The sequence below is a fragment of the Phytophthora ramorum genome (assembly GCF_020800215.1).
Source record: "Phytophthora ramorum isolate Pr-102 chromosome Unknown Phyram_PR-102_s0003, whole genome shotgun sequence".
In the NCBI taxonomy this organism is placed as follows: domain Eukaryota; phylum Oomycota; class Peronosporomycetes; order Peronosporales; family Peronosporaceae; genus Phytophthora; species Phytophthora ramorum.
This window is the reverse complement of record NW_027150649.1, coordinates 3,541,462-3,568,872: the sequence shown is the minus strand read 5'-3', so window position 1 is coordinate 3,568,872 and position 27,411 is coordinate 3,541,462. Positions and strand designations below refer to the sequence as shown.

The following is a 27,411-nucleotide window of genomic DNA, read 5'->3' as shown; positions in this document are numbered from 1 at the left end:
CAATATGCAATGTCTCCTCTTCCTAAAGACCAGTCACTTACACCGGGACGTTGGTGGTGGCACCAAGCGAGGACGGCGAGGTGGCGCCCGAAGCCAGCAAGGAGCGTAGCAGACGCACGGTGTCCTCCACGGACACACGAGGGTCGCCACCGAGGATGCGCTTGGGCAGGTTGGTCGCCGCCAAGATGTCGTGGAGACGGCCCTTGGCGTTGGCGATCGCGAAGCGCACCTTGCGCACCGCCAGCTTCTCTTGTGTGTCCGATAGCACTTGGATCGTGGTGGCATCCAGGTCGTTCATGTGGTACGCGTCCAGCACAACCCCGTGCGTGGTGATGCCCTGCTTGAGCAGTCGAACCATCTCGCGCTCGATCGCCAGCGCCACGCGCTCGCAGTTGGCAAAGTACAGCGAGCTCTCGACGCGAATGACAATGATGTCGTTCAGGTCCTGCGCCTCCGAGAACAGGTCGCGGTCCACGAGGCTGCCGTTGTCCAGCTCACCTAGAATGACAACGGGCGAGCGCTTCGTCTTGATCATGAGCGCCAAGACGGAGCAGATGATGGACGCGATGAGGCCCTCGAGCACGCCCAATCTGAGCGTGAGGATGAAGGAAGCAATCCAGACGAAACACTCGTCGCGCCGGACGCGGTAGAGCCACTTGGCCTCCTTGAACTCGACGAGTGTGTATCCGGCGACGATGATGATGGAGGCCAGCGTGGCTCGGGGCAGGTAGTAGAGCGTGCCGGTGAGCGTGTACAGCGAGAGGATGACGATGAGTGTGGTGACGATGGACGCGAGCTGCGTGTGGGCGTTCTGCATGTTAACGGCAGTGCGTGACATGCCACCGGTGGGGGGCATGGCCTGGAAGAAGCCGCAGACGACGCTGGCAAAGCCGATACCCGTGAGCTCCTGCTCGGTGTTGATGTCTTCACCTCGCTGGATTGCCAGACGCTTGGCCATAGCGATACTGGAGAGGAAGACGACGAGCGAGACGGTGAGTGAGTTGAGCAGGATGGTACCGAAGCGGCCGCTGTCAATGAGTCCGTCGTCGAAGCCGTACCATGGAACAACCGGCCCAGGGAACCCCCCGGGCACGGTGCCTGTGAGTTTGAGCGCCTTGGGCCCGAGAAGGTATCCGACGACACCACCGAAGATGCAAACGACGAGTGGTCCAAGGTCGCACAGCGTACGGGCGAGAAAGATGGCGATCAACATTGCCTTGGACTTGGGTGCCGAGTCATCGATGGGCTTGCGGTGGAGCGACTTGGCCTGGTTCTCGTCGGCCTGAGCACGTGCCGATTGAAGACCCACGTACTGCTCGTCGGTGATGGAGAATCCATGACTGTCGCTGAAGTTGCCAGTGGCTGGAGTCTGCTGGGTGATAGCGGTATTGGTCTTGTTAGGGTCGTCAAAGAGCTGAGAGAGCACCGGAGACGGGAAGAAGCGCTTCTTGATCAACTTGACTGCAATGAGGTAGGCGATGGAAATGAGGCCGACCGCCAGCGCGTTCTTGTTGGAGTGGCCAATATTCTTCAGATTCTGGTAGAGCGTCTGCACCGGGTAGTCCTGCGAGTCGAACTTGACGCCTAGCACGTTCTGGAACTGCGAAAGCATGATCAGAAGTCCTCCAGCCGAGATGAACCCGCCCATAACGGGACGCGAGAAGAAGTCGGCCACTTGGCTGAGGTTGAAAATGCGGACGATCAACAGGATGGCGCCGCTGAGGAAGGCGATCATGACACCGGTGGCGACACGCTCCTTCTCGTCCTCGATAGGCTCCAGGATGGATCCGGTCAGCAGCGCGACCTCAGACCCACTAGCCACGGACAGCACCGTGCTGGACCCGAAGAGTGCGTATATGAGCGGCGAGGTGGCGGCCGTGTACAGTCCGTGGTGCGCAGGCACGTGCATGATGGTGGAGAGCGACACCTCTTGCGGGATCAGCATCATGGCGACGGTGATGCCGGCCACGATGTCGAACTTGAGGTCTTGTCCGATTTGGTAGTTGGGCAGCCATTTCAGGATCGGGACGTAGTGCTGGACGCGTTCGAACGTGGTTTCCTTGGGCGCGAGGAAGCGCTGGTTGGGGCGTCGGGACCCGGTAATGGAGCGGACCCAATCCATGCTGCGAGGTGAACCGAGTTGAAATGGACGTTGAAGTGGAGGCGCTGGGCACTTGAGCTCGAGGCTGCGAAAGCAAGAATGCCATCTCGTTGTCGGCGGCGAATTTGGTGCGGCCGTAGGTGAGTCATGCTATCGGGTAGCGTGGTGTACGGGGCCGATCTAGTATACATTGGGTGCAGCTAACAGTGCGAACAACTTGGGGCAAGTATACTAGCACCACCGTTCGTGGGGTCAGCTCGATGGTCAGCTCAAGTGACCGAATGAACGATTATCAACGAAAGCGTGTTTAGGCAAGCTATGAGCACGAGCTGTATATCACTGGTGTAGTATTGTTCACCCCATTCAGAAGTGGTGATTTTGGCTATAGTGATGCAACCACATGGCCCCCAGCACGGTGAAGACTACCGACTGCAAGCACTACGAGCTCTTCTAGCACACAGTGAGCAACAACGAGGCGCTACCGCTACCAGAAAAGTCGCTGGCGTTTTTAGTCGAAATGAAGCAGTGAGCTCAGACACCGGGATGGACTGCGTTGAGCGTCTTAGCCAGTTGTATCGCGGCGTCTTACGTACGCGTCCACTACTGCTCCAACGGAAGGGAAGTCGGACGTTTAATTGGCGATCGTCCGGCGAGACCCCGCCAATCGAGGCCGGAAACGCCTCCATGTCAAAGCCACTGCGCGTTGGGGCGAGCCTCGATGGCCAGTACCACACTTGTGTTCAGCATCCACCACTTGGAGGCCCCACGCTCTCTAGGCTCGTCATTTAAGTGAGCACGGAGACTTTAGTTTTGCCGCAAAAACAAGGAACGCAGATAGTGTTATATCGGCAACTTAGCTTCATGTAGGCAGCTTCTGTAGGATGAACAAATGCAAGTATCGTCTTACGCAAGTCTTGTTGTGTGTACTTTGCTCTACGCTACGACCTCGCCCTTACCAAGCAGCCACTGAATGATACACGCGTAGTGAACTAGCTCGGTTTGGTTCGTGGACTGCAGCAGGTTCGTGCGCTCATGCGGGTCGTTGTCCACGTCAAACAGCATGGGCTCGTCGTCGCTGTAACCAATGACGTACTTATAGCGGCCGTCGAACCACAGTTTCCACGTGCCAAGTGCCGAGCGAAGGACACGCTTGTTGTGAGGAGCCCCCTCGAGGAAGGAGCGGAACGAGTAGGCCTCGGACATCTGCGCAGGGACGTCTTGCACCTCACCAACGTCCAAGAAGGTCCGTGCAAGGTCAATGAGCGACACCCCCGCGTTCGTCGACGTCCCCTGCATCGAAGCATCCACCACATCCCCTGCAATCACCAGCGGGACGTTCACCGACGGCTGGAACGGGACGTCCTTCGCCCACAGACCTCGGTCGCCAAGCATTTCCCCGTGGTCACTGGCGAACACGACGAGCGTCTCGGTCAGATTCACGGCCGAGAGGATGCGACCGATGTGCGAGTCGATGTTCTCAATCATGGCGGCGTAGTCTGCGCGCGTGCGGTTGTGCATCTCGGCCGTAAAGTTGCCCGTGTAGTCAATCGGCTGCGGGAAGGTGCGGTTCTGCATGCGGCCGTACATGCTCTCGGTGATGCTCATGGGGTAGTGCGGCCCGTTCCAGTTGACAATCATGAACCACTCCTTGTCGTCAGGTTTCTCGCTAAGCAGACGCAGGGCCTGCTCCGCCACCCAGTTGTCGTTGTACAGGTCGTCGGGCAGCGGGTTCGGGAACGTGTCCTTGTAGAAACGAGGGTCACCGATCTTGGTGTTGCCACCGTCCGTACGCGCGTGGGTGTCATTCAGGAAGACGTCCGTGGCATTGTGGTCCAGCAAGTAGTCGGTGTACGGCTCGACGTACGACCCGTTCGCGTACGGCTCCGACAAGAAGTACGACTCGAAGACGCCGACGCAGTTGACCATGTCGGAGAAGCCCCACTCCGCAGCGTGCAGGTCGCCCTCGTGGTTCCAGCCGAAGCTGTTGAGCGTGTCGTTCTTGTTCAAGTCGAGCTTGCCCACCCCCATGGTGTGGTATCCCGCCTCCTGCAGCAGTTTGTAGTACGTCGTCATGCGGTTGATGGGGAAGTTGTAGCGGTTCGTCAGCACGCCGACCTCTTCGTAGTGACTGGCAGCAGCGAAACATGCACGTGAAGGACCGCAGACCGGGGACGCGGTGATGGCGCGCTTGAAGTGGACTCCCCGCTCACGAATGCTGTCGATGTTGGGCGTGTCTAAGAAGTCCGTATCCGTGCCGTTGTTGACCCAGTCGAAGCGCAGCTCGTCGGGGAAGAACACGAGGATGTTGGGGCGAGCATCAGCGACAGACCCGAAGCTGGCCAATGCAGCCGCGAACGCCCAGTTTCGAGCTATCATGCTGAATCCTGCAGTGGTGGCTTGGACGACGGCAGTGGAAAGCAAATTCGGAAATGGAGATCCTCACCTGCAGGCTGCAGCACAGTGTAAGACAAGACCACCAGAAGCCTCGTGAGCAACGGGAGCCCTTTATCTTAGTCATTTGCCCCTGCTCACGGTATCTTGATGGCCACGACTGGAGCTATCGGTTTTATGTTCGTGCGCAGGACTCATCTTGAAGGTCTCCGATAGGACCGACACGCCACCAAAGCCAATCGAAGCGAGTTCCAAGGCATTGTCAGTTTGCGTTCTATCACTAACCATGGCGAAGTTCCCAACAATGGTCATCAAGTTGCACACACAGCACGCATGGATAGGCAATGCAGTGTTCATGTCCAATCTCTGCGCAAAATAACTCGAGGAATGCAGACACTGGCAGACGACACTAATGGCATGTGCATTACTTGGCGAGGGCTTGGACTGCTATTGGATTCGAGTCTGCCCAATGCACAACCCCGTGCAGTGTGCGTCGAAGTGATCGGCGTTTGCAGTCTCGACAATGGGAGCGTAGGTGGAGGTGGCTTGGACGTTGGCTCTTCGATCCTGCACGTCGCTGGTAGCTTTGACGTCAAACATTGTCTAATGCAATTGAACTGTCCACGGCAGGCGAAAATAGTTATTGTCTCAACCAGAAATACAGAGCTGACACCGATTGCTTTTCCTTTTTGCCGCAGCACGCCCATGACCCGAACCCAACCGCTTGTCACTGATCTTTCGCCAGTTCATTCCAGGCCTTGTCAGCAACCTTTGCATGTTTGGAAGCGACTACAAGTCAGTTATTACGGCGGGAAGTATTCCATCCATCGACTGCTTGCTCTTGAAACGTATACAAGGAACACGCCAGTGTTTCGAGTGCTGCTGGTCTGTATTAGCACGCCGATCCCGACGATTGCCCTTGTCATCGCGTCGGAATTGATCCCACTTCAAGACCCAAAAGAAGGAGGGCGTGCAAACTATGGCTTCTGGATTCGGACGGGGATTTTGTCAGCTGTGGTCGGTCATACAATTACTGGACAAGCAAGGTTCCTTATCGAGGGTGCCATTATATCTGAGTTACAATTAGTAGCGCTATCGACGTGGGCATCAATCGGATTTATCGTCGTCGGAGTGGTTGTTGCGGATCAATTTGTCTTCCCAGTCCCGTTCTTCGTCTTGACAGCCCCGATTTATTTCATATTCTTGGCCATCTCGTTTCGCGGTACGGTGGGAGGTGAAGTTTTCGGAGCAATGCTGGCACACTATAATCAGATGGTTCGATACGTTGTCTTCGCTTGCGCGCAGCTCATGCTGGGCTTTGTGTATCCGCTCTATGAGACTTTATTCCGTCTCGCAGAAGGCTCCCAGTATCAACTTGCAGTCATATTGCTTCTACCCGTGATCAAGGTGGTCGTCAAGAATCTGTTGCTGCGGTGTATGAACCACATGGAAGATATGATCCCCGAGGCCGTGATCTTCACAGTCGACTTTTTTAACGCGATTTACATCGCTACGTGTATGCAGAGCTCGACCTCGACACTATCCGTCGTTGCCATGACCGCCACTGACCTGTTTCAAACAATCACAATGCTGTATGGTCTTCATCAACGTACTGCATCGATTCGACCAAAGCTTCGACACGTTATCAAAAGTACGAATGGTGACGACGTATTGGCGATGATTTCTTCCATCTGCCGTGATCCGAAGCGATTTCCAATGCAGACGTGGGACGGAGTTACGATACACTCTTGCCTTCCTCATTTTATCGATAACGCCGACAAACAAGTTCTCGAAACCCTGGAGGAAGTTCAAAAAGAAAGGTTGGGTATTAAATGCCTTGGTAAAACGTCAACTGGTCACATCTTAGCGACTTCTGAGTACGATCGGTTGTTGACAAGAGCATGCAAGATTCGTCTCTGTTTCAGTCGAAAGCAAAGTGATATTATTCATCCAGTCATTCCTTGTGGTCATAAACCCAGTCACTCAACTTCGGTAAGCAAACCCAACATGTCTAAAAAGCAACCATCGGCCAAATACCCGACCATTCTCCGAGAAACGTTAGAGACGCTCTTTACGATGGAGTGTATAGTGACTTCGGCATATCTGGAAGCTGTCGTTCCGTTTTTCTACTGCTGCTACATGTTGGGTATTGCGTACCTCCCAAGTTCCCAGTACCACACCGAACTAACAGCCATTACTCGTGAAGACGTCCCCGCAACAGTGGTTCCAGTGTTTGTTTTCGGATTGTTACAACTTGTGGCTTTCGCGCTACTGGCACTTTTGATCAGAACAAACTGCGGAATGGGCGTGCTGTACCAACTCGCGTTTGTGTTGGAGACCCAGGCGTCACTCATTCAAGGGAAATTGATGCTCTGGATGGCCGTCACGGTTTGCTGCCGCGTGGTGCATTTTGGTGGGTTTATGAAAACGTTTCAAGTTATCCGGTGAGTAGATTACCCTTACTAACTGTGTGTTGATACTGTGTGAAGGTATGGATTTCACTTTTCGCTTCGCGTGGATTAAGTGAGCGTGGTGAACGTTTCGGGATGCAAAGCAGAAAGCTCCAGCAAGCTAATTCTATGAAACCTTCGCTTCACATTTCAATGAGGTACGTTGCTGTCACTGGGTCTAGCTAGCAACTTCCTACACTGAATCTACGACGTAGCTTGGTTGCTAATGGCTGAGAGGGTTTTCCAGCTCGCGCATTTCTACGATTGCCCCTGTCACTGCCAACTATTCAGCTGGGTATCACCAAAACTTAAATGAGAAGTTGGCACCTGCATAACAAACAAACATCCAAGCAATTAACACGCACACCCTCGTGTCCAACCAAGCAACTTTTGTTTCTACTATACTTAAGGAGTGGATAACGCGGAAAGTCGATGTCGCTACCATCTAAATAATGATTTTGCTCTGGATCAGCTCCACGTGAGTCTCCCGGACTCCACAACTTCTCTTTAACAACACGGATAACACAAAGACCAGAGACTTGACTTCTTGCAACTAGAAATAGCAGCAGCCATGTTCATCACCTCCTTGCTCAGTTTAGACAAGAAGGTATCATTCTTGGAAAACGTTTGACCACAATCCGCACAGTGAGTCATGATAGTGCCTACCTGCACCTCATCGAGCGAGAAAGCATCCGAGCAAGAGTTATCACTGGTTCAGAAGTTTCTTCATGCTTGGCACTCGCTGCAAATCAGTCGTCGTGGGAGTAAATACTCTATCGAGCGGATGCTCGCTTTGGACAGCTACACGAAGAGCACAACTATCTGGAGGGTGCTATTGGTATGTCTTAGCACTCCGCTGCCTATGGTCGCTCTGGTTCTGTTGCAGGAGTCCATACCGCTTCAAGACCCAGCTGACGGATGGAGAGCAAACTATGGATACTGGATTCGAGTGGCCCTATTAGTAGGCATTAGCGCGCCCACAATGGTCACGCAACTGAAATATCTGATTGACGGCGTTGCAATCTCGTTGAGGCAGCTCTTGTTCATCACAATCTTTGTGACGGTATCATATTCAGCAGTGGCTGTGCTTGTGGCAGCAATCACAGTATTTCCGATACCATTCCAGATCCTGTCTATGAGCTTTGTGTATTTTTTGCTACTGGCTGTAGCAATCGTCGCAGCCCTCGGGCGGGACGGACTGACGACGATGATAAATCACACTAACCAACTTGCTCGATGTATCTGCTACATGAGCTCGCAGCTTCTGGTGGCTGTGGCTTACCCAGCCTTTCAATCGTTGTTTAACACAGCAATTGGAACTCGGTACGAGTTGCTGGTATTCCTTTTGCTCCCAGTAATCAAGATCTTCCTGAAGAATTTCGTTGCTCTGAGCATGACACACATGGAAGACGTCATCCCGGAGTCAGTCATCTTCACCGTCGACTTCTTCAATTCGTTGTACATGGCCACCTTCATGCAGAGCGCGTCGTCACTTACTTCTGTTGCCGTCATTATGACGATAGATATTTTTCAAAGCGTGCTGGCATTGTCCGATCTCCATCGATGTACGAACAGTATTATGAGTCGTCTACAACAAGCGCTGCCTTCCCCACCAAATGACGATTTGGTTGGAGTAATGTGCGGTTTGTGTCGAAATCCATCCAAACTCGAAGAGCTAGCAGGCATAAGGTTGACAGAATTTTCGTGTCTTCCGCACCAATTCGACATGACAGATAGAGTTATGGTTGTCAAAATTTGCAACAACCCACAGGACAGGCGAGTTTTGGCTTCTATTCTGTCAAGTTCACCAGCAATGGCATAAACTGGAGATTCCGGGCAGACGATGTGCTCCAACTGTAGGTTCATGTGTAAGAGCAGAAGAAGACACAGCAGTACCGTTCGGCCTTTGGATGCCCACGGTGATGGAATGTTGAAACCAGTACAAGTGCAACGTATTCAGACGGTCGAGAATTTCAGCGCTCAGCCAACATTTCTACCGATGCGAACCAATCTCCTCAACGAGACTCTAGAGGCTCTTTTCACGTGCGAATGCCTTTTACTCACCGAGTACATCGAGGCGGTTATTCCAACACTATACGCCACGTACATAATGGCTATGGTCCAACTTCCAAGTGCTCACTATCACACTGAGCTGGCTGGAGTTTCTCGAGAAACTGTGACCGGCACTGTACACAGCATTTTTGTCTATGCGCTCCTTGAAGTGGGTTCTTTCGCTGTGCTTTCAGTGTTAATGTTACGGAAATGTGGAATGCGAGCGCTCTATCACCTCGCATTTGTGCTAGAGACGCAAAAGGTATTGATTCAGGGGAAATTGGTGATGTGGATGCTGATGACACTTACCTATCGGGTCGTTCATTTCGGTACGTTCCCTATGGAGGCGTCTGGTTGGCTCGCACAAGCTAACCCTGCTTTTGATCTCTACTCAGGTGTTGATTTCACGTTTGAATTTTCTTGGATAGGAAATCCATGTAGTACTAGTTCCAAGTAGATAGAATGCATTCGAACACAGATTCATAGCATAGGTTGGTGGTATAAACATCCGTTTCTTCGGGCTCATAGGCCGTAAAAGCAGATAAGAATAGGAGGAAGTGAAATTTATTCTCTTTGCACTCAACCTGTCCATCTTTATCCTGGTCAGACCATTTTCGGGGCTTACCAACAGAACCATCTTGGCCATTTCTTCTGACGTCAGTGAAGCAAAATGGCAGCGTCAGGAACGCGAGTTCAGCCGATGATAACCAATCAGGGTCCGGTGGATACCCCATTCTTTGGCCTCATTCGGCAATTGCTGTTCAACCCTCTGCGCATGTGGAAGCGGCTTCAGGTCAGCTATTTCGGTGGCAAGTACTCTATCGAACGAGTGTTAGCTCTCGAGACGTACACACGAACTGTATCGTTGGCACGAGTAATGCTAGTGTGCATTGGGACGCCAGTGCCTATGATTACATTCGTTATATTACAGGAAATGATCCCCCTTCAAGACCCAACTAAAGGATGGCGCGTGCAATATGGCTTCTGGCTTCGAGTATGGATTTTAGCGTTTGTGGTCGGCCAGGCAATTACTGGTCAAGCGAGGTTTCTGATCGATGGTGTGATCATTTCGGAAATACGTCTGGGTGTGTTGTCAGCTTTTGCAGCAGCTCTTTTCACTGGAGCTGCTGCTGCCATAGCTTCGTACATCGTCTTCCCAGTTCCGTTCTTCGTTTTGACGCTGGCACCGCTATTCTATTCGCTCCTCATCATTTCATTTCGTATTATAATTGGCGGGCAAATTGTTCATCAAATGGTAACACACTCCACGCAGCTTATTCGGTACATTATCTTCGTCTGCGCCCAGGTCATGGTAGCTGTCGTGTATCCGATCTACGAATCCTTGTTTCGTGTCGCTGAAGGCTCGCGATACCAGCTTCTAGTTATTCTTCTCCAGCCGGTGCTCAAAGTAGCTGTAAAAAATATGTTACTCCGCTGCACAGACCACATGGAAGATATGATACCGGAGGCTGTCATCTTCACGGTTGACTTTTTCAACTCGCTGTACATTTCGACTTGCATGCAGAGTGCGTCTTCTCTAAGTTCCGTCATGGCCATCACAGTAACTGATCTTTTGCAAACGAGTATTATGCTGTATGGTTTGCATCGCCGCACCAACTCAATTCGATCAAAACTGTGCGACGTCACCACTACTACAGCAGATAAAAACAACGTTTTAGCAATGCTGTGCTCACTATGTCGACATCCCGAAACATTGAAGACGCAAACAAATCTTGATATTAGAATCCGTTCGTGTCTTCCTCACGTTGTGTCCGAAGTGGACAAGGCCCACTTGGAGAGTCTGGAGAAAACAGCAGATGAAAATCTCCCCACCAGCAACACCGGCAGCAAGCCGATAAGACCTGGCCTTACTGACAAGTCATTACAGCTCATTCAAACGCCTCGTTCGATAAAAAGGATCGATTCTATCCACCCTATCTTGCCTAATCCTCCTGACGATCTTAAGATTGGGCTGACCAGTCGAGCAAAATGTGTGGTTATCTGCGAAACCTTGGAGTCACTCTTTACAACGGAGTGCATCGTGGTTGGCGCATACGTGGAAGCGATTGTTCCTTTGTTTTACTGCAACTACATCATTATGATGACCCATCTTTCGAGTGCCAAGTACCACACTGAGATGGTTGGAATTACCCACGACAACGTTGGCTCGACAGTCCGTCCAGTGCTCGTGTTCGGACTGCTGCAGCTTGTATCTTTTGCATTTCTTGCCGTTGTTATCAAACGCAACTGTGGAATGAAGGCGATATACCATCTTGGCTTCGTACTTGAGACGCAAACGTCCTTGATTCAGGGCAAGTTGATGCTCTGGGTGGTTGTCACGTTTTGTTTTCGAGTTGTTCATTTCGGTATGTACATGTATTGTGAAGTACTTCTACTACGAATGTCATTAAATAATGGTTGTTTTGTGCTCACAGGCATGGACTTTACGTTTCAATTCGCGTGGATTAACGGTTAGTAGTTCGTTTGCTGCTACTTGGCTGATAATTTCAGGCTAAATTGAAGTACATCAAGATCACGCGTTTGTCTTATTATGCGCTCTTCTTCACTGGGCACATTATCTATCTCAGGTCATAACTACCCTTGTGGGATCCAGAATCGAGGAAATCCGAGGCGAATAAATTCAAACTTGAAATCGACACCTAAAAGACAGTGGGCGGAGACGTTGTTAGTCAAGCCTGGCGTACTCGCGATGACCTCTAAAACGTACCGAAATGGGTCACTCGAAAGCATAACGTGATCACCATCCACATCATCATCTTGCACTGAACTAGCGATCGCTGTGCTTCCAATACAAATGCAAGCTGATACAACGCCTGTATTCCGCAGTTACGCTTGATAACCACCATTAAAAGCATGAAAGATGCGATTTGGAGTAGCCCGAACACGACGAGCGGTAGTACTGCGGACGTCACGTTCTCACGTGTGACACCATTCATCTCATCATGGTACTGGGCATTTGGTAGATGCACCATCCAGACCATATAGCTACTATAAAACAATGGCATAAGAGCCTCTAAAAAAGCGATGAGGACGAGGCACTCAGTTGTGAAAAGGACTTGAAACGATTCAAGCAGGATAGTGGAGCGCTTCATAGCAGGGGGTACCGTCTTCTTTTCTTCAGGTGCGATCGAATGAATGACCTTCTTGTTTCTGAGCGTACGTATCGGCTGATGATGGTGGGATGCGGATTCTTCGGCAGAATATGTGGCGATTCGATCCAGGGTTTCGAGCAAGCATTTATTTGCAGCAGAAATTTCATGCGGAATGCTTGAGTGTCTACGGAGGCCAATGTGCGATTGCTTCCTCAGGCTTTCAGGATTGCGGCACAGCCAGCACATCATAGTCAGAATATTATTTTCAAGATTTGTTTTCTTGTTAACAGTACGATGAAGTCTCGGCAAAATTGTAGCAGTGCGACGATGCAATCCGTAAAGCATTGTAGCAGTTTGGGATAGGTCCGTGATTGTAATGGCTAAAATTGCTGTGATTGAATTCGTGCTCTGCATGCAAGTAGAAATGTAAATCGCGTTGAAGAAATCTGCAGTAAAAATGACTTCCACAGGAGCCATATCTTCGAGAACCTTTGCAAAATGTAGCACAAGATTTTTCAAGGCCACCTTTATAACAGGCAGGGCCAAGATGACAGGGAGTTCATACTTTGATCCTTCTGCAGCGCGAAAAATCATTTCATACACCGGAAAAATGAATACTGTCGAGGTCTGAGCGCAGACAAAGCGTACACATCGACCCACTTGGACGTGGTTTGCTAGCATTCGTTGAAACGAATCTGCGCCGACAACTATTCGGATTACGATGATCAACAGGAGGTAGTATGGGGGCGTCACAAACATGACGTAAAACGGAATTGGAAAAACCGCGACTGCACATACTACCATCGAAAAGGCAACTGCGCATACCGGCATTATCACGTAAAGGGAAAGCCTTTCGTACGCGGTCACAACGAAATCATCGATGAGGAACGTGGCTTGGATCAATAATGCGTGAGTCACAATGCCCACCAGCACAGCTGCTCGAATCCACATCCCATAGTTCGCACTCCAGCCGTCCCTCAACTCTTGCAGCGGGATGAGTTCCTGACCGAGGACAAGTGCCACCATTGGTAGTGGTGTGACAAAGCACACTAGAAAAACCCGCTTTAACGACGTGTTCCTGCAGTATTCCTCCAAGGCGAGACCACGCTGGATAGAATAGTTGCCACCGTAGTAGCTGACTTGCATGCACTGCCATTTGTGCAAAAGCTTTGACCCCCAGAGTTTCCATCGACTCCTCGTCGGTATCCGCGACACCAAGTTACCTGTCGGACCAGACGATGGAGCGATTGACGTCATGCTTACAAACCTATATTGAGTTGGTGCTTGATGGGGCTTGGTTCGTTTCGTTTTGGATCGTGTCTTCAAATAAAATCCTCAAAACGGACTGTATATCCACCGAGTATTAGTCGCCAGCACAGTACTTCAGTACTACACGTACTTGGCTATTCGTCGCCAAGGGTTTTCTGCATGGCTACACATGAGGTGTCCAGAACTTTGGAAACCCAAGCCGAACAAATTCAAACTTGAAATCGACGCCTGCATCAAAAGAAACATAAATCAAAACACAAGTCGTCATGCAAGTCATAGCTAAGCGACTTCAACAACGTACCGAAGTGCACGACCCGGAAGCATAGCGTTATAACCATCCAAAGCATCATTTTGCATTGAACCAACGATCTTTGCTTCTCCAGCACGAACGCAAGTTGATAGAGAGCTCTCATGCCACAGTTTTTCTTGATGAGTACCACCAGCAGCATGAACGACAAAATTTGCAGCAGCCCGAACACAAAAAGAGGTAATATGGTGCCTCCAACATTTTCGCTCGTGACGCCTTTCATCTCGGTGTGATACTGAGCATTACGGAGGTGCACCATGATCAGCATGTAGCTGCAATAAAACAACGGCATGAAAGCCTCCAGGTAGGCTGTAATGATGAGGCATTCCGTAGTGAAAAGCGTCTCGAGCGATTCTACAAGGATAGTAGAACGGTTCGATGCCGGATACTGCGATGGAATTGCGTTCTTCGCTAATAGTGGAGGCTTGTAAACGCCGGGAATGTCTGGATGGATGACTTTCGTTCGTGTTGGTGTACAAATCAAATCAAAACACCCTGGTGATGAGGTAATGTCCTGAGTGAGTAAACTCGGAAAACGAGGACCCAGGGCGAGCACAGGCTGGACTGGGGGCTTCCCATATTCTGCGCCGTTTTCGTTGAGGATCCCGCTAAGACTATCGAGAAGGCGTTTATTCACCTGGGAAATTTGGTGAGGAAGGCACGACTGTTTACGAATGCCTGCGTGAACTTGCTTCCTAAAGCTTGCAGGGTTTCGGCACAAGGAGCAAATCATAGACAGCATATCGTCGTGGTCATTAGCATTGTGGACAGCTTTGCGAAGTCTCACCAGTATGCTGGTTGTGCGTCGCTGGAGTCCGTAGAGCATTATGATGCTCTGCGATAAGTCGGTGATGGTAATGGCTAAAACAGTGACCACTGAAGTCGCGCTTTGCATACAAGTCGCAATGTACACCGCATTGAAGAAATCTGCCGTAAAAATGACCTCCACAGGAATCATATCCTCCAACGCTTTTGCATAATGCAGCACCACGTTTTTCGAGATCACTTTGATCACGGGTAATAGCAAAACCGCAGGAAGCTGGTACCGAGTTCCTTCTGCGGCGCGAAACAGCATCTCGTAGACTGGGAAAATTGCAACTGTCGAAGTTTGAGCACACACAAAACGAACGCAACGACTTACTTGGACTCGGTTTGCAAGCACTTGCCGCATAATTTGCGGCCCCACAACCACTCGAATCGAAGTAACCAGCAGAAGGTAAAATGGCGGCGTCATGAGCCAAACGAAGAACGGGATGGGGAACACCAATTGCGCTGCTAAGATCATCGATAAAACGACGATGCCTATCGTCGCAATTACGTAGAGTAGAAGCGTTTGACACACGGGGATTATAAAGTTGTCGATGAGATACGCCCCTTGTATAAGCAATCCGTGGGTCACGATGGTCACCAGCACTGCTATTCGAATCCATAAGCCGTAATGTGCACTCCAGCTTTCGCTCAAATCTTGCAGCGGGATCAATTCTTCGCTGTAGACAAGAACTACCATCGGCAGTGGGGTCGCGAGAAATACCAGTAGCACTCGTGCTGGCGAGGTATTCTTGGTGTATTCCTCTAGAGCGAGCACTCGATGGATGGAATATTTGCCGCCGTAGTAGCTGACCTGCATCCGCCGCCATAGACGCACAAGCTTAGAGCCACGGACTCTCCATCCACTTCCGCTCGAGTTTGCAGCGACGCTCGGGTGATGTGGTGTTGGCGCCACAGAGACCATCCCAACCTGATCACCGAAGGTGGTGGTGATACTAGGAACGGAGTTGGTCTGGAAGCTCGGAATAAAGGCGAAACTGTCCGCGGCTTTTCTTGGAACTTGGGGTCTTTGTTCCATGCAACTTTTATTGGCTGTCGTAATGTACGAAAATTTTCATGCATGCTACATCCTGGACCTCTAAACACATATACTGGGGTAATGCATAGTAGCAGATACACGATATACCCGTTCAAACACAGTTTACGAGTCTCCAACAATTCATCACCCGAGGTAGTGCATACTAGTACACTTTAGTGCGCTGGTGTACAATCGCGAGCTCCGCAGCGTCGTCCAAATGGATGTTATATCCGTTTGGACGACGCTAATATTATTAGTAAGTGTGCTCATACCGTAGTACAGTGTAGCAGGAAGATGATGCGCACAAGAGATTGGCTCGAGGTGTCACTTTGAACTCTCAACGTTGATGGTGGACTGCACAGCGGACCGCGGAGTCTGACACATGGCGAGATTGGTTTGTGCCAGCCTTTTGTGTCATTCCTGCCAGCATCAAAAAGATCATTGATTGACCGTGGCCTCCTGTAAGTACGAACCCGTTCGGTACCATACTTGAGGCATTTGCCAGATGGTACGAATACGACCGCGGCGTGAAAATTTCACGGGTTCTTGCCTCAACAAGCTCGACCTTTATCAACACGTACCCCGCTTCCATGCGGCTCAACAGTTGCACGACTTGTGTAATGCTATTAGGCTGGCTGGTGTGCGGTGGTCTTCCGTCGTCTTCCAGCTTCCAGCGGCAAAGACATGTGCTCACCTTGGAGCGTCTAACAGAGGCTAGCAGCAGCACACATCCAATCTTTCGCCGATGGAGACACCCACTGCAGCAGCTGGGAAAGCGTCGGAATCGCCTTCGCCTAGCATGGCCCAAGTCCACACTGCGTGGTTGGCAGCCGGCGCCAACTCTGACGTCGCAACTATGCGCCAGCTACGCAGTCAATTCTCCGAATGGCTCGACCTTCAACGGGTAAGCACAGCAGTCGGACACGGTACTCCTCGAAATGACGTCGAACGTGTCCCCATTGCAGCAAGTTCGAACTGGGGACTCGACGTCCAGAACGCAACGTCAGGAGCGATTCTGTAGCTGGTCCGACTTCCATTTGCGTACGTTGGGCGCTTCGGCGCTGCATACGGCGGCGTGGGAAGGGAACCTCGAGATCATGCAGTTCGTGCTCGAAGCGGGCCAGCACCCTGACACGAGAGACGATGACGACGGCATGACGCCAATGATGGTGGCCATTCTGCGCCTCAATCTCATGACCATGCGCTGCGTGTTCCACCATGGCCAAGCTGTGCGCCGCAACCTAGTCGTAGACGTAAGAGAGGAGCTCACTGGATTTGAGACTTGCCAAACCTAATTTCGGTGGTAAACTGTAGTGCCGGGCTGAGGAGGACGAGCGAGTGAAGCTGGTCATTGACGTCGTGAAGCTCCTGCTTCGGTTCGGCGCTGACGTGGACGCGCAGATTCAAGTGCACCGGTTAGTTGTCGGGGATACAGCGAGCCTGACCGATTCAACCTTGCGTTCCTGGCAGGACGGCAAGACAGCGCTGCTCTGTTCAACTAGTGACGAAGCATACGAAGTAGCCAAATGCTTGCTGGACGCGGGTGCAAGCATAGACGCTCAGGACCAGGTCCGTGCTGGAACAACGAGATGCGTGGGTAGTGCGTTTGCCGATTGACGCCGTGATCTGTTTTCTTTCGCTAGAGGGGCAGGACGGCACTGCACGGCTGTGTTCAACAAGGAGGACTACTGGTGACGAACCTGCTTCTAGAACGCGGCGCCAACATCGACCTGAAGGACGTGGAAGACATCTCTCCATTGACTCTCGTCCTGCAACGGGTCGACTTGAACGTGCTGCAGCTCTTCGTGAACCATCATCAATGTGTCTCCTTGCCGCAGCGACTCGATTTCGGCGGGGCAGTGCTGCTGCAGGCTGTAGATATACAATCGGAGGAGGTGGTTCGATTCATTGTGGAGAACGAGTACGCGTCGGTGACGGCACGCAACGCTGCAGGCGAGACACCGCTGCATCGAGCCATTCTGTGTCGGAACCCTGCGCTCATGGAGCTACTCGTCGGCTTGGACCCGACGGGAGACAGCCTGACGACGGTAACGAAGGATATGGAGACACCAGCGCACTATGCAGCAAAATTTGGCTCGGGCAAGGAAATGGAGCTGCTATTGCAGTGTCTCGTCAGTAAGCTCGGAGGTCTGCAGGAGCTTGGGACAGCAAACCCTCTGGCGTTCGTAGACAAAAGCGGTATGACATGTCTGTTCCTAGCTGGTACCAGCGTTTTGGGCAACACCGAGGACAATAGTGCAGAACTGGAAGCTGAACTCAGAAGCTTGGAGGTCCGCGATACTAAGGTGCAGTTGCTGCTACGTCATGGAGCACCGCTGTTCCCAATTGGCTTCCTCGCCAACAAGTTAAGCCCAGGTGGCTCAACGTTGCTGCGCTTTCGCTTCCCTGTCGACGTACAGCACTGCCTGCAAATATGGCTCCTCGAAGATAAAACCCGTCAGAATGAGCCTGAAGACCAAGAGATATCGCAGAATGGATCTGGAGCTGTCTCGTTGGAATCGTTGGCTGAACTATGTGCGAAATGGATCACGAGCGTGGCTTGCACCAACTCGTGGACATCACTTCTCGATATTCTCGTTTGTGCTGGATACTGCCATGAGGTCGTGCCATTGCTGGTGAGTTTACCAGTTCAGAGATCGGCACTGCCAGCTTTCCTGCAACAGCTCGAAACATTTGTCGACCAGCAGCTCTATCACCCTCTGCTGCTCCAGCTGCATGACGAATTGCTGGTAGTTTGCGACGCGGTGATGGCGCCGAGAACTGGACAAACGTAATTGAGGCCTTCACTCCCACGTCCATAGCTCCATGGAGCGGCCCCTGTTGATTAATTACGCACGGTATCCCTGGTTTTTAAATTGAAAAGTGAAGTCGACACCTGTGTGGACACAGTTCAAGGCATAAGGAAGTAAGCAGGCTATCGATGCAGCAGAAGCTCGACGTACCGAAGTGAACCACCCGAAAGCACAACGTGATCAGCATCCAAAAAATAAGTTTTCCCTGAATCAGCGGCATCTGCGTCTCCAGTACGAACGCGAGCTGGTACACCATCCCCATCCCGCAATTCCGCTTGATCACGGCAGCTAGCAGCACGAACGTCGCGATCTGAAGTAAACCGAACACGAACACAGGGATGATCGTCGCTCTCACATTTTCGGGTGTCACATTGGTCATCTCTGTGTGGTAGCGAGCGCTCGGGAGATGAACCATCACGGCCATGTAGCAGCAGTAGAACAAGGGGACCAGGGTCTCCAAGTAAGCAGTGACGACTATGCATTCTGTAGTGAATAGTGCCTCAAGGTTTTCACGAAGAATTGTTGTCGAGCCCTGAGTGGGTATGTTCTGGTTACCGCGTGGACTCACGGTTTTCACCGCCCATGTGGGTTTCAACGGATGAATCACGTCGCTGCGCTTTTGAACAAAAATGCTGTGGATCTTGCGTTTTGTGTTGGTTTTAGGGGACTCAATGTAATTCACGCTTGGCGACGATGCGAGTTTGAGTAAGCCGGAAGGTTTGTCACCGTCACAACTTATGGTGGTCGAAATCGTTTCCAGTCTTCCCAGAAGCTCCTTGCTTTCTGCTGATAAAACGAGGGGGAGGCAGGAGCGGATTGTAATATTAGTTCGTGCCTGCCTTCCAAACTTCTTGGGATCTCGACACAAAGTACAAAGGGCGCCGAGTAGGGTGTCGCACTCTAGGACAGTATCCATACAGCGACGAAGCCTTGAGAGAATTGTCGAGGTGCGTTGATGCAGACCGTAGAGCATGATTATGGTCTGGAATAGGTCAGTCACAGTGATGGCTATGATGGCTGTTGCTGAAGATGAACTCTGCATGCAAGTAGCAATGTACACCGAGTTGAAGAAATCCACCGTAAAAATGACAGCCTCCGGCAACATATCCTCCATGCTTGTCATGCATCGAAACACAATATTTTTCACTAAGACCTTGATCAATGGTAAGAGGAGAATGACAGGCAGTTGGTATGATGACCCTTTCGCGACGCGGAACAACGTCTCGTAAGCTGGGTACGTGACGACCATCACGTTCTGCGCTGCCACAAAGGTAATATACCGAATAAGTTGGTCACGATGCTGCAGCATTTGGTGAAAGATTCGAGCTCCCAGAATGATCCGATACGAAATGACCAGCGCCACATAAAACACTGGAGCCAGCGTCAACACGAAGAATGGAACTGGGAAAACGAGCACGGCTGAAATGGCTATGGCAAATGCTGTGAAAATGATCGATGCGCAAGCCGACAACAAGATCAATCGAGATGCAGAGATATCAACGCCATCAATGAGATACGTCGTCTGAGTTGTCAGAGTGTGAGCCACCACGAACGAGAGTATCCCCGATTGAATCCAAAATCCGTAGTTCCGTCGCCACCCTTCGGTTGGATCTTGCAGCGGCAGTAAAGCATGGATGCTGATGAAGATAACCATAGGTAATGGGGTCCCAACGCATACAAGTAGCACTCGGATCAGCGACGTATGCTTTGTGTAGTCCTCTAGAGCGAGCAGGCGATGGATAGAGTATTTGCCGCCATAATAAGTGACTTGCAGTTGCTTCCAGCCATGCACAAATTTCTCCAGCCAACTCGACGGTGAACTTGAACACATTCGATCCCGTGTGCCAAATATTGTTGAGCTGGTGGAATGGAGGTGAACCACCAAGAATACCATGACTATTTTCAGAAGCAACATTGTTGCCCAACTAACATTATCCTAGGTGTACTGCTTTGAGATCTCCTCGCAATATTTCAGATAATCCAAATACTTCTCCCAATTCGCGTAGCCAGCTGCATTGCCTGTTGGCGGCAGCTCCAAGATCTCGCGCACCTGCTTGGACGATTTTCTATCGAGAAACCAATTCTTGTACGTGAACCTAAGCTTAATAACCTCAGCTTTAGCGACCGCGGCGGCGAACGCTTGCTGCTCCTTGTAAAAATCCAAATACTTCAAGTACATGGACCAGTGTGCGTAGGTAACTGCGTCACCTTTTGCCGGAAGACTGAGCAATGTGCGTACGTCCGCTAACGTTTTACCGCCTTGAAACCAGTGCCGGAACATCGCTTCTACCTTGACGTCGTCCATCTTTGCCTCGAACTTGGCAATCACTGCGGGGTCTATCGCCCTCTCTTCTGAGCCACCGCTCTCGTCGGCAGTTCCATTGTCGTTGTCGGCCACACTATCGTTCTCCAGACCCACCGCTTCGTTGCTCCTTAGCCCCCGCCTGTCGTTCTGGGGTTTGCTTGACCATACTCTTGAAGCCTTGAGTTGTATGGTGCTTGTGGTCGCGTCGATGCTTGCCAGGAGGGTGGCTGCAGCCAGCAACAACCGAACCCGCATAATTGTCGTGTGCTCAGACTCGTGATTGAGTGAATGGAGAACTGAATTTCGAGTCGCCTGCGGGAAATCGATACTGTCGGGAAATTAACACTTGATTGCCGATTACGGTACATGTACCATACGGTGAACTGGAGTTTTGATTTGCACTCCGAAGACATCGAATCAGCTTTGTGCCATCGACGCAGTTGACTTTCCATGAGCAGGATACGAGAGTTGCTCCTCTCTAAATAATTCCGCCTTTGAGAAACCGGATACATGTATTTGTCCCTTTCTCGACTTTTGGCCAATCTGACCCCAAAAGGTAGGTCCTAAGCAAGAGGGGTTAGGTGTATATGTAGGTTATGCCAAGTTGCCACCGCAGATTTAATGACAGGAGGCAAGACAAAATACATATTCACCCAATCAAATCACAGTAGTTTCGTGAGTATTATCCAATGAATGTAGGAAAAGCAAGTCTTACGAAAGACTTCCGACTTGAGCTAAAGAGTACTAGTAGTAGTACCTTTTTACAAACTAAAGACCGAATGGCCACAATCCACCGGCCATTTCGTCCTACGTAAGGTCTCCCCTAGCATTATCCAAGCGTCTATGGGCTACTCAACCACATCTTACCTTGGGTAAACTTAACAGGTCAGTTAGGAGAGCTTTCGTAAGACCCCTCCTCCTACGTAGGACCTTAAAACGGAGAGCGTTTTGGCAGAAAGGCACAATACATGAAGCGCAAACCGCAAACTGTCCGTCGGAACAGTGACCCACATTTTCACCAGGGACACAACGTTACCCAAAACTACCGTATAGACCCATTTAAGGTCTGCAAAAATCCTGGCTTCTTTATGGCTTCGCGGAAGCGCGAGTCTTGCCATTCATTGTATGTATCTGCTACGTGCATAAGCTTCCAAACACTACGCATTCAGCCACAACAAGACCACAGAGCAGGAAGAAACCTGAAGAAGCCTCTCGGCGCTCAACGCGTGAGGAACACCTTCCGCGCCACCACCTACTGGCAGCGCTTTCTTACGCTGGTGACTGAACGGGACTGGTAAAATACGTCATGCTGTTTAGGTTGTCGATAGTATGACGCATAAGTGGTAATCGGAAAGAGTAGATTGGCACGTCTGCCTCGTGATGCACTAAAATGACTGCGTTGTATTCCTAAGAAGTTCCACATCTACTGCTGCGTGAAGGAAATATGAAAAATCTACAGCTTTTTGAAGAAACTGTTAGCCAAGTGGTATGCTAATACTATGCTAGTCAAGTCACTTGTAGAAAACAAAAGAAGGCATTACACGTGCGGTGTGTTCGGTAAAGCTGATGTCAGTTGTCCGAATTGTGCCACCGGGGCTGACATCGTTGTGGAGTACGTGGTAGGATCATCATTATTCAAGCAGATAGCTGTTTACTACACCCTCACTCTGTATGGACTCCACCAATGCATACCATGTTGCACTGGTGCATGCCAGGGCACAGCAAGATACTGAGGATTACCCTACAAATGGGTCTATACGGCAGTTTTTGGTAACGTTGTGGTTCTGGTGAAAATGTGTGATGGATTTACACATCCACTTGCGGCCCCTCCTGTTCGTCACGGACTGGGAACTTTGTCACGGACCAGCAGACCATGGGACCCACGGTGGGAGGGGGCCACATTTATTTCCGCCGCCGGAGTGGTTAGTCAATAATACTTTTTGTTTCCGCCGCCGGATCGCTAACAAGTGATATACCAACTGAAACCAATCCTTATTAATACACAACACGATTTTGCTAGGTTTTGTGAATTTACTACATGTAGGTTTTGTATGTGTTGTTTTTTTTCCTACCAAAAATCTGGAGGGGGTGAATTGCGAGCCGAAACAACACTTGTGGTTTAAGGTCCATGGGACAGTGAGCGGGCTTAAACCCAGGACCAAACATGGGCACAACCGATTTCAGTTAATTCATGTTGATGTAGTACATGTACTATCCTACTTTTGAATCTGATCGTCAAGACCAGACGACCAGGTTTCTCAGTTGAATCACATCACCCATGACAGGCCATCATATCACGTGCACCACACCAATCTAGAATTAGTGTACACTACACCAATGTGCGTTGAATACACCACCCACTCAATTTGGCCATCTCACCACACGATGCTACCGCATCGATCACCTCTCTCGCGCACGCTCCAGCGGCTCCCACGCTACGTCTCCGATATCGCCGCTTCACCCACGCATTTCCCAGCATCCCAAGCCACTCTCGCCTTCTCCACAACCGCCAACACGCTGCCCAAGAACGAGAAGAAACCCCGCAAGAAGCAGGCTCGACTGGCCAGTCTGCCCATATTTTGGCCAATCGCAGGCGTCTCGGAGCCTCCGCAGCTGCGTCCACATGAGGTGGACATTGTGAACCGACTGTTCAAAGTGGACAGTACGCTGATAACGTCCACATCGGACCCAGAGGACCTCCCGCAGTGGGACGTGCCTGAAATCGCATTCGCCGGTCGCTCAAACGCCGGAAAATCGTCGCTGATTAACTCGTTAACCGGTCAGAGGACACTCGTGCGGACGTCCAAGACGCCTGGACGTACGCAACAGTTACACTTCCTCAGTGTAGGGGGTAAAAAAGGCAGTCTCCCTCAATTAGCGCTTGTGGACATGCCAGGCTTCGGCTTCGCGACGGCCCCCAAGAAGGTGGTCGACGAGTGGCACGCGCTCGTGGGCGGTTATGTTCACACCCGCCGCGGCAACAACTTGAAGACGACCATGCTGCTCATTGACGCGAGACGGGGCCTCGGCCCGGCGGACCACGACTTCATGGACTTTCTGCACGAGCTGGGAGCGCTGTACCAGGTGGTGTTCACCAAGGCGGACGCTGTGACGAGGAGCGATCTGGAGAAGCAGATCCAGAAGGCGCAGGACGTGGCGCTGAATGCAGAGAGAATGGTACGGAGATGGACACTGGTGGACACTGATGGACGTTGAATTCTGATTGTGTGTTTTGTTGTGGCAGAGCATGAATCCGATCATTCAGGTGACGAGTGTCAAGGAAGGCTTTGGCATCAAGGAGTTGCAGCGCCAACTGGTCGGGATGACGGAGTTGTTGACCCGGGCGTTGGACTAGGGGGCCCTTTGACTGCAAAGCAAACATATTCTTCACATGACTGTACTGTGTCTGGCTAGTTTGTTGGTATGCTCACTAGATCGAGCAGCTTCCTTGAGGCGTACGACTCCGGTTCCGATCGCTCGGAGCTTGCGTCCGAGTCCTCGTCGGATTTTCTGTCGTCGTTCTCTTGCCTCCGGAATTTCAGGCGCAGCGAGGCACGTCGCCGCAGTTCTTCGTCGCGACCAGAGAGCTGCAGAGCTGGAAGTTCCGAGCGTATTCGGCCCAGGTTGAAGTGGGATTTATCGTTGACAACGGGGTAGTCTTGGTCGCAGCCCGGAGCAGTCTTGAGGATGCGCGGCGCCACGTTAATGCTGCGATTGCTTCCGCCTGATACACTCGGGAGCATCAGCAGCGTACCACTAGGAGTGGTCGGGTACGTTGGTATTGGGCAAAGGCGCGAATTGGTTCGTGGTGCTGATAAGTCCACGTTCATCGTTGCTTGCAGGATCGCGCTGGACACGCTTTTCGGGGCTTCACTGGAGCTCCGAGGACGCGCATTCCTAATGTTGAGTCGTCGGGTGCTGAGGCCTTTTTTCATGAGTGGCTTCGGTATAACTTCGGGATCTGCGACTGACTTAACAAATGGTGCAGTCAAAGCTGCTGCATCTTCGGACTTGGGGCCTGTCAGTGGTGTTGCGCTGGTCGAAACGGTACGTCTCAGCTCAGGTTTCCCCTTGGGCTTTCTCTTTCTCTTGCTTTTACTCTCAGTTTTCCTCGCTGTTGTGCCGACCACTTGTTTTGTCTTTGACGATGCACCTCCTCGTTTGTGCTTACGCCTTGCAGCTTTTTTTCGAGCGTGGCCATCAGACGTACGATTTTCCTCCGTGGGGATTTCTTCTGGAGCGCTTTCGTACTCCTCTTCATCGTCGGTCGCTTCAGCATCATCATGTTGCTTCGTGCGCTCACTGTGAGCGCGAGGACTCCGTGGCTGTTCGTTACCATCGGTGCTGGGCGGGATTGGTTCTTCCTCCGCGCCCGACAAATCGGAATCTAATCCACCCACGTCGTGACCATCGTCGGAACCCTCACAGCCGATGGAGTCAACGCCACTATGTGCAAACAAGGCTGAAATCGCTGCCTCGCAGTCTAGGAGCAGGTCCCTGGCGAGACGGCTCTCTTCGTCTTGGACCCCCCCTCGCACCAATGCGTATTTGGCTTGTGTCGGAGAATTCCGGCGGGTTGGTGTTTCCTGCTGCTGTTGGTCGAGCGCTAATTGTTTTGCACGTTCTGCATCCAGTTCCTTGACTTGAGAAGTGAGGCCATAGTATACGAGCAAGCTCTGGCACCAGGATCGTCCCATCTCTTCGAGGTCCCATGTGGAGAACTGTGTGTCCTTGCGCACACCGAAGTCGGGCCCACAGAAGCTTGCCTCGAGGGTGTAGCTGTTCGTCACACCCAGTTCTTGATGGACTACCACTCGCGCGGTGGTGGCCTTGGATTTGTGCATGCTGAAGTCGCAGTTCGCGAAGGAGAAACACGGAGCGTGTCGCGCAACGATCATGGGGAAGACGCGCGGGTCAGCTTTGACGCCGGTGCCGTTAGCATCTGCTAATGCAGTGGTTGTTATCGAAGCTTTCGTCCCCTCCGAGCTATTTGACTTCTTCTTGGAGGAGTAGCAACCGTACGTGAAGATATTTCGGTTGATGCTGTGTCCGTGGAGATCGCAGTAAATGGCCACGCGTTCTCGAGTCTGGAAGTGCGCTATCTGTTGCTTGAGGTGATACACGGAGGGAAAGAGCTGCTCGACTGGGTTGCTCCACTTGCGATTGAGGTCCCAGCCTGCCAGACTTACGCGAGTATTGCCGTTGATGACACCGTCCGGGTTGAGCATCGGCACCACTTTGAAGATAAAGTGTCGTCGAAGGACCATTGCACCGCTACTGGAGCCTGTGAGGTATTCCAGCATCCCCTGCATCATCCAGCTGCTATTTGACTCACCTGGATGGACCCGCGCGGACACTACAATAACTGGTAAAATTGCCAGTAAACTCCTGTCAGTACGTGTTCAAGTACCAGATATCCCCACAATGGTCACAAGTGATGCCCAACTTACTCCGTCGGTCGTCAGGCGGAAGTCCTTCCTTGCCTGAAGACGTGATGGAAATGAGGTCGCACGAGTTCCCGGCCAGGCTCTGACAGAGTTCTGTACGACGGCACGTCTGCGACCGAACTGGATCACGCTCCAGTTCCTCCAGGTAGTCCATCAAATCTACCATGGCACAAGACGTGTGAACATGGACATCACGATGGAAAGCAGCAAGACTTACCTGTGTACGTGTACGGTTGGATGCAAGCGAAGTAGACAGAATCATTCTCGTGCTCGAATTCGTACTGAAATGTCAGCGCATTGGCGCCCGGAGGAGCCATGGGAGAAACAGCCACGTCGTACCGCACATGTGTGCCACGATGCCGCCAGCCCAGTCCTTTCGCTGCGGCGTCCTGCTCCGAGTACACCACGGGCTGCAACCCTTGACCGAAGAGTGCGCCGCTTTTCGCGAGATTCACCAGCGAGAACCGATACGTGACGCCAGGCCGCCCATTGCGCACCTCGAAGTAAAACCATTGGCGATAAGCTCCGTTCTTGACGTCGGGGTGGATCAGCAGCTCGTACTCGTGTTGAGGAATTCGTGATGCAGAGGTTCCATTCGGAGCCTTGCGAACGATCCGTTCTGCTCGCTGCAAGTTGCCGCTTTCAAAGAGCGAGTCAAAAACTAGGGTGTCATCAGGAGCACTGCAATCTCGAAAGACGCTGGGCTGGTTGTATTCGTACACGTGAAGTCGTGCGAGCACCTCGAGCTCTTCGTACTCGTCTGCTTCACACCCCAGCAGCGCCCTGCTTTCGCGAAGAACTGGTTCTGCTTTCGGTGGCGGCAAATTGTCAAAATCCACGGATCGCCCGCCTGCAGTCGCTTTCAAGGTCGCGAGTGCAACTTTGTTTGGGATATGCCTGCGTATTGGGAGGTTCAGTGGCCGTTCTCCCGGAAGACCTGTACGAGCCAGTCGAGATTCCTCTGGCAAATGGATGAGAGGCAGCGGAGGAGGCACCAGAATGGACTGGTTGACTATTTTCCGGAACCGGTTGGCGCGGGGATTGGTAGTAGAGACGCTGCTCATTGTCTCGATACAGGCTTTCGGGATCGGATGGGTGGTTTGTTGAGGGCCAAGGCGTACACTCTCACACCTCCATGGTATCAAACAAGACGGACAACAAGGGAGGCAAGTGCCGAGTAAGCTCGACACGGAAGGTGGCGCCGTTGGAAACCGATCTCCATTCGCTGTTATTTCGGCATCGTTCGGTTAACCGCCGGATTCGTTACGGTGCGACTCGCCGCAAGTGAAGGAGCTTTGAACTCTTCGTTTATAGTGC

The 27,411-nt window shown here is 51.5% G+C and overlaps 6 protein-coding genes across 6 annotated transcripts; 2 read left to right on the top strand and 4 right to left on the bottom strand.

Moving 5' to 3' along the window:
* Positions 1-37: 37 nt before the first annotated feature.
* KRP23_4205 (Sulfate transporter 4.1, chloroplastic) lies at positions 38-2,122 on the bottom strand (the record flags this gene model as incomplete). Its single annotated transcript, XM_067889134.1, has 1 exon — positions 38-2,122. One exon carries the CDS (start codon positions 2,120-2,122, stop codon positions 38-40), a length of 2,085 nt encoding a protein of 694 aa, XP_067748323.1.
* A 912-nt stretch (positions 2,123-3,034) lies between these two features.
* KRP23_4204 (Choline-sulfatase) lies at positions 3,035-4,477 on the bottom strand (the record flags this gene model as incomplete). The annotated part of the gene is made up of 1 exon (XM_067889133.1): positions 3,035-4,477. The coding sequence occupies one exon, from the start codon at positions 4,475-4,477 to the stop codon at positions 3,035-3,037; it is 1,443 nt and encodes a 480-aa protein (XP_067748322.1).
* An 11,990-nt stretch (positions 4,478-16,467) lies between these two features.
* On the top strand, positions 16,468-18,324 carry KRP23_4203 (Kinase D-interacting substrate of 220 kDa B; the record flags this gene model as incomplete). The annotated part of the gene is made up of 3 exons (XM_067889132.1): positions 16,468-16,782; positions 16,844-17,098; positions 17,173-18,324. The coding sequence occupies 3 exons, from the start codon at positions 16,468-16,470 to the stop codon at positions 18,322-18,324; spliced, it is 1,722 nt and encodes a 573-aa protein (XP_067748321.1).
* A 1,954-nt stretch (positions 18,325-20,278) lies between these two features.
* Positions 20,279-20,902, bottom strand: KRP23_4202 (RxLR effector protein PexRD1; the record flags this gene model as incomplete). Its single annotated transcript, XM_067895850.1, has 1 exon — positions 20,279-20,902. The coding sequence occupies one exon, from the start codon at positions 20,900-20,902 to the stop codon at positions 20,279-20,281; it is 624 nt and encodes a 207-aa protein (XP_067748320.1).
* A 2,130-nt stretch (positions 20,903-23,032) lies between these two features.
* KRP23_4201 (putative GTP-binding protein EngB) lies at positions 23,033-24,002 on the top strand (the record flags this gene model as incomplete). The annotated part of the gene is made up of 2 exons (XM_067889130.1): positions 23,033-23,824; positions 23,892-24,002. 2 exons carry the CDS (start codon positions 23,033-23,035, stop codon positions 24,000-24,002), a joined length of 903 nt encoding a protein of 300 aa, XP_067748319.1.
* A 55-nt stretch (positions 24,003-24,057) lies between these two features.
* On the bottom strand, positions 24,058-27,158 carry KRP23_4200 (Cytosolic carboxypeptidase 3; the record flags this gene model as incomplete). Its single annotated transcript, XM_067889129.1, has 3 exons — positions 24,058-26,012; positions 26,098-26,253; positions 26,312-27,158. The coding sequence occupies 3 exons, from the start codon at positions 27,156-27,158 to the stop codon at positions 24,058-24,060; spliced, it is 2,958 nt and encodes a 985-aa protein (XP_067748318.1).
* Between the last annotated feature and the right edge of the window lie 253 nt (positions 27,159-27,411).